This window comes from Alligator mississippiensis, chromosome 5, assembly GCF_030867095.1.
Source record: "Alligator mississippiensis isolate rAllMis1 chromosome 5, rAllMis1, whole genome shotgun sequence".
Taxonomy (NCBI): domain Eukaryota; kingdom Metazoa; phylum Chordata; order Crocodylia; family Alligatoridae; genus Alligator; species Alligator mississippiensis.
In genome coordinates, this window is record NC_081828.1 from 39,833,009 (window position 1) to 39,839,098 (window position 6,090).

General features: G+C 58.0%; 1 protein-coding gene across 1 annotated transcript; it reads left to right on the plus strand.

The window, feature by feature from the left end:
* Nucleotides 1–45: 45 nt before the first annotated feature.
* HRC (histidine rich calcium binding protein) lies at nucleotides 46–4,722 on the plus strand. Its single transcript, XM_006274909.4, has 6 exons — nucleotides 46–2,166; nucleotides 2,789–2,856; nucleotides 3,350–3,418; nucleotides 3,849–3,900; nucleotides 4,000–4,036; nucleotides 4,191–4,722. Exons 1-6 carry the CDS (start codon nucleotides 1,347–1,349, stop codon nucleotides 4,225–4,227), a joined length of 1,083 nt encoding a protein of 360 aa, XP_006274971.1. The 5' UTR covers nucleotides 46–1,346; the 3' UTR covers nucleotides 4,228–4,722.
* Nucleotides 4,723–6,090: the final 1,368 nt, after the last annotated feature.

Consider the following 6,090-nt stretch of genomic DNA (forward strand, 5'->3'; position numbering starts at 1 on the left):
GGGCCCACCATAGGGGGCGTGGCCTAGTGCAAGGGGCAGGGATAGAGTATGGAGGAAGAGGCCAGGGCATGGGGGGAGTGGGATGCCTGCCCTAGTGGAGGGAGCAGTCCTCCCAACTCTCAGGGTCCCTAAACTCAGCCCTCCCCCCTCAGAAGGGTGCTGGTGGGTTGGGGATGAAGCCCTGATCTGAAGGGACTCCCCATTTCCAGCCTTCCCCAGGGAACTCAGGGCAGCCACGAGGCTATTGTACCAAGCTCAAACCCACAGTGACCCCCTCCATCCCCAGCAGACACTGCCCATAAGGCCATGTGTTTCTGTCAGGCCCTTTCAGTGTGTTGTGGTAGGGTGGGGGTGGGTAGGGTATGGTGTGTGCGTTTCCATGTATGCTGGCTTTGCACTTGCCACTTTGGCCAACACCTGGGCAGAACCCAGGAGTCTTGGTTCACAACCCAACCCCAATCCAATCCTCCCCCCCACCATTCCCAGATGCAGGACAGAATCCCAAAAGACCCCGATCCACTCTCAGAGCCAGGGTAGATCAGGTGTCCTGGCTCTCAGCACCACCACCTGGTCCTACCCACCACATCCCACTCCCCTCCCAAAGCTGGGAAGGAACCCAGGTGTCTGGGGGTCATGCCCCGGGCACCTTGTGCCCAGCTGTGTCAACCCCCTGCTGGGGATTCTTGCATAGCCACACTGGAAAATGTGACAAGGTCCTTGGCGGACCCTTGTCCCTGATCCCTTTGCCCTGGGAGTGCCCAGCAGCCCTTTGCCTGGCTCCCGGGGTGGGGGTGGGGAGGTGCTATATTTAGCTCTGGTCCTAGGATCCGGTTACCAGCTGCAGCCCTTTCCCCTTGGGTTGGATCAGCACATTCTTGCCCAGAAGCCAGGTTCCCCTCAAGGCAGGAGGGACTTAGGGGCTGGGACAAGCTGTATACCAGGGAACAACCCCCTCCCCTAGAAAGATCAGAGAGTTATGCCTAGAACCCAGGTGTCCTGGTCCCAAGGTATTTCTCTTTAACACACCAGACCTTGCTCCCCACCCAGAGCTGGGAGGAAATCCAGGTGTTGGGGCAAGTGCTGGGTCCCTCTGCCAGCCTTCCCTCCCCACCAGGGTGACGCAGCTGCTGCTGAGGAGGGGGAAGGGGCGAGCTAATTTTAGCCAGGCCAGGGGGCATCAGCTCGTATAAGGCCATGACAGGGTGGCGGGGGCTGGGCCGGCAGCCATTGGCTGGAGCCGTAGGGTTACGTGGGGCACCTGGGCCCGTCTCTCAGAGCCATCCAGGGCTGGGGCCGGCGCGGATCCCAGCTGCACCAGTCCCCTTACAGCACTGCCTGCCTGAGCCATGGCCCCCCTCTCCGCCTGGCACCTGGGCCTGCTGTTGGCCCTCTTGTGCTCCCTGCAGCCTCTCGAGGTGCATGGAGACACTGGGCCCCATCCCCATGATGACATAGAACACCCACATCACCACGGTGATTACAACCATCAGGATGCAGAACACCCTCAGCATAAAAGGGAACATGGGCACCACAGCCATCACCATGACGACAGAGAGCACCAGCACAGCCATCACTATGGCGATGAGGGGCATCCCTACAGCCATGATGAAGAACATCATCACCACAACGACGAGGAACACCATCACGATGGCCATCACTATGATGACAATGAACACCGCCACCATGGCCATCACCACGACGATGAGGAGGAGGAGGAGGAGGTGGAGCACCACCATCACTACAAGGAGCATCATCATCACAGTGACAAAGAGCATCTGCATGGTAACAGGCACCACCACCACTATGATTCTGAGGAGGAGGATGATGATGACAACAACGATGACAATGATGCTCACCATCACCATGATGACCACCGCAGCAATGAGGATGAGCCCAGTCACCACCACCATCACCACAAGGACAAGGATGACAATGATGACGAGGACAACGACACCCCTCACCACCATGGTCATGATATCAAGTCTACTGAGGAGGACGATGATGAGTCTGAGGAAGAGGAGGATGAGGAAGAGGGTGTGAGGAAGCACCACAGGGATGAGGAAGAGGATGAGTCTGATGAGTCAGAGGAAGAGGAGGAAGAGGAAGGACATGGCAAGGAAGGGCACCGGGTCCGAGAGCATCGCAAGGAGGAGAAAGAGGAGGAAGGTCAGAAGACCCACAGTGCTGGGGGGAGCAGAGCAGGTCCAAATGGGGAGAAAGGGGCATATGGGGTAGGGATGTGTGCACTGAAGTAGTGTAGGGCAGGGTGGGAGCACAGGCCAGGGGAGGTGGGCTGGGGGTAGTGGGGGCATTTGAACTGCAGGGTATAGGGACTAAGCTCCACACCATGGGGCAGCATGGGTGTCCTGGCTGCCTATGGGACACTTGGGGGAACCCAGTAGGGTGCCTATGGGCTGGGGGTGAGCACTGATCACTGAATCAGGGCCCCCCACCCCCTGAGGGCAGAATCTGGCCAACGGTAGGAGCCCTGTTCAACATCTCCCAGGGGTTGAAGTGAGAGGTGGGTGGATGCTGTCTTCATGGAAGGGGACAGGTAAAAGGTTGGCGCACAGCTGGAAGAGAACCCAGGCATCCTGGCTCACAGAACAGCTCTGCTCAAACCCACCAGAACTCCTTGCTCCCAAACCCCTACCCTTGGAGAGCTGAGCAAGAACCCAGGTATCCAGGTTTGCCCCTCCCCTTCTCCCAAACTATCAGACACCCTCCCCACACTAGGAGCTGGGAGAGAACCCAGGTGTCCTGGCAGTAGCTGTGCCTCTTGTTGCAGAGGAGGAGGAGGAGGGAGAGGAGGAGTACCAGCCAGGCTCCGTGTGCCAGTACTGTGAGTTCTGCAAGGTGAGCAGGGCTCCCTGTGCCCCCTACGCTGCACCCCCAGACCCTGCCCAGCTCTGCAGACCCCAGCCTGTGCCCCCAGGTCTCAACCTATACTCCTGGACCCTACTCTGCCCCCTGCAGTCCCTGACCTGTGCCTCTCAGACCCCTAATCTGCCCCAGACCCCAGCCCTATCCCTCGACCCCTGCTCCCCCCTAGACTTCAGCCTGTGTCCACAGACACCTGCTCTGCCCCCATTTACCCTGAAGGACACCCCCCCCAACCCTCCAAAGGTTCCCTGAGGGAAGTGGGCATGCTGCATCCCAATCTTTGCCTGGGGGCCCAGCATCTCTGCCCCCCCCCCCCAAGCTGCTGAGCAATACAGTCCTGGACCCATCTGGAGCCCCCAACCCTTGAGGCAGAGGCTGTCTGCCCAGTCCCCTCATCCCCCACCCTGGTCCAGGGTTGGGGGCAGTGAGCCTGGCATTAACGCACCCCCCTGGTGTTTCCTCACAGCACTGCGGGGAGTGTGACAAGTGCCCCTGCCTGGAAGGTGATGCCAGCCCCTACTGCGAGGCCTGTCAGGTACGTGCTGCGAGCTTCCCCCAACACTGCCCTGGTGCTACGAGCTTCTCCCTGACAGTGCCTTGGTGCTGTCTGGTGCAAGCTCTATAGAGCCCTGATACTGTGAGCTTCCTCCTGACAGTGCCCTGGGTTCTGTAAGCTACCTTTCAGCAGTGCCCAGATTCTGAGAGCTTCCCCTCAGCAATGCCTTGGTGCTGTGAGCGTCCTCCTGACAGTGCACCACACTGCGAGGTTCCCCCTGACCATGCCTTCATGTTGCAAGCTTCCCCTGGCAGTGTCCCAACCCTGCTAGCTCCTCTGGATGACAGCTTGGGTGCTGCAAACTTCCCCAAAACAGTGCCCGGTCTTGGGACCTTCCCCCTAGTGCTGAGAGCTTCCTCCCAACAGTGCCTTCACCGTAACTCACCTGCCCATCTTGTCTCCCTTGTAGCATTGCCACTTCTGCTACATGTGCCCAGTCTGTGAGACTGCCTGCCAGCCAGGTGAGCCCCTGACTCCCAACACCTGATAGCCACTTGGCTGGGATGGGGAAGGGGGTTCTACTAGGGTCTGACCCCCCATCCTATTCTTGTGTTTTGCAGGGAGCATAGTGGATGAGATGTCTGGGGCCTTGTTTCAGTGAGTGACCTCCCATCCCCTTGCAGTGCCCCCTGGTGATCCTGGAAAAGGGCAGATCCTGGAAGGGGGTGGATAGAAAGAGGCAAGGGGTTAAAGAGGGATGGGGATGGGGCAGTAAGGAGCTTAATTCTTTCCTCTTCCCCCCCGCCCCCAGAATGATCGCCACCATCTTTGAACGACAGGAGCAGTGAGGGAGCTGTGATGCAGGGGAAAAAGTGGGGGAAGGCCCTAGGTGACCTCTGACCTTTAGGATCCAAGGTGCCCACTCAGCTGGACAGGCCTCTTCCTCATCTGGGCTTGTGTAGGGGGGGTATCAGTCTGACCCGTCTGGATTGAGATGTGACATGGGGGGGGGGGTGTCCCTGTACCCCTGACCTTGTACCCACTGCTGACCCAACCCCTCCCCCAAGCCCTCCATTGGGCTTCATTTCAGCATAGGGGGGAACAACTGCTGCAGAGATAAGGACCCCCAGTTGATGGGGCAGTGACCTGGGACCCTCCCTTCAAGCCCCAGGCCCTGGTACACCCCCTTCAGATCCCCACCAGGCTGGAGCCCTCCATGCCTAATTTTGCCCCCCAACCAGTCCAGGTACCCAGGCCCCTGGTGTGAACTCAACCCTCCCCTCCTCCCCCAACTCTGCATTTTGTATGGTTAATCCCTGTTTCCCTCAATAAAAGCTGTGATGGCCCCAGACCTGCGTGTCCTGCAGTCCAAGGGAGCACAGGGAAAGGGAGATCTCCAGGGGCTGAGATGCAGCCACTTCTTGGGTGGGGCACATTGGAGGGTGCCAATATAGCTACCCCCTTCAGCCAGCAGAGATGCAGCCAGGTCTGGAGTGGGGCACATCAGGGGCTATTTATGGAGTGATCACTCCTCCACTACTGAGATGCAGCTGCCTCTTGGGTAGAATGCACTAAGGGCTGGTTATTTGGAGACCACTCACCTGACATGGAGATACAGCCATAGTGGGGGGAGGGGGGGCACATAGTAAAGTTGGGTTGGAAGAGACTTCAAAAGGTCACAGCTAATCCAGCCTCATACTCAAGGCAGCAGCATCCCTGACTAAACCATTCCAGCCAAGTGTCTGTCCACCCTGCTCCATCCCTTCCAAGGATGGAGATCCCAGCTTCTCTAGGCAGCCTGTCCCAATGCTTGACCACCTTCAGTCATAAAGTTCCTCCTCATCTTCAACCCGAATTCCCCCTGCTGCAGCTTGAGTTCATTGTTCCTAGTCCTGTCCTGTCCCCTGTAGCTTCAGAGAAAAGCTCATCTCCATCCTTCTGTCATTGACCATTAGGTATTTGAAGACTGTGATAAAATCCCCTTCAGCCTTCTCTTCCCCTGACTAAATAACCTGTTCTTTCAGCCTTTCCCCATCAGTCTCATCTCCTAGCCTGTCCCCCCCCCTCCACCATGTTTGCTGCACGGGACTCTTTCCAGTCTGCCCATGTCCTTCTTGAAGTGCGAGGCCCAGAGCTGGACCCTGTGCTCTAGGGGAGGCCTCCCCAGTGCTGCTGGCGACACAAGGCCCCTCAACCCCGGCAAAGAAAACCACAGAATCCAAGTTTTGTTTTTTAAACTCTTTTTTCCCCCCGCCCCGTTTTGCTTTTATGACACAGTTCATCACAGCCCCAACCCCTGTTCATTGGGGGTGGAGGCTCGGAGCTCCCCCGTGGTCCCACCTGCCCGGTACCCCCTCCCCTTCCTCCATGTCCCCAGGCAGAGTTGTTTGGGTTTTTTTACATTTTTTTTGTTTTGTTTTTTGTAAAGTTTCCCTCCCCCAAATTTTCCCCTTCATGCAAAATCTGGACCCCCGTGAGTGGCCCTCCAGCCCCGGGACCCCAGGCACATGCTGGGGGGAGGGGCATGCCAGGATGCCACGGGCAGGTCATTAAACGGCAGCAAAACTCAAAGTCATTGACTCCAAATCCACAGCACAGATATGCACAGAAAATACAGGTCTTATTGTACAGCACCCAAGCCAGGGGCCCCTCAGGCACCGCCAAGCCCCATCCCAGAACCCATCAGGCCTCCAGGACACCCCCCCACCTCA

Excerpts from the sequence above, each read along its gene's own strand:
- HRC (XM_006274909.4), top strand. The coding sequence starts at position 1,347 with ATGGCCCCCCTCTCCGCCTGGCACCTGGGCCTGCTGTTGGCCCTCTTG. Across the intron at positions 2,857-3,349 it reads AGTACTGTGAGTTCTGCAAG|CACTGCGGGGAGTGTGACAA; the intron begins GTGAGCAGGGCT and ends GTTTCCTCACAG. Across the intron at positions 4,037-4,190 it reads ATGTCTGGGGCCTTGTTTCA|AATGATCGCCACCATCTTTG; the intron begins GTGAGTGACCTC and ends CCCCGCCCCCAG.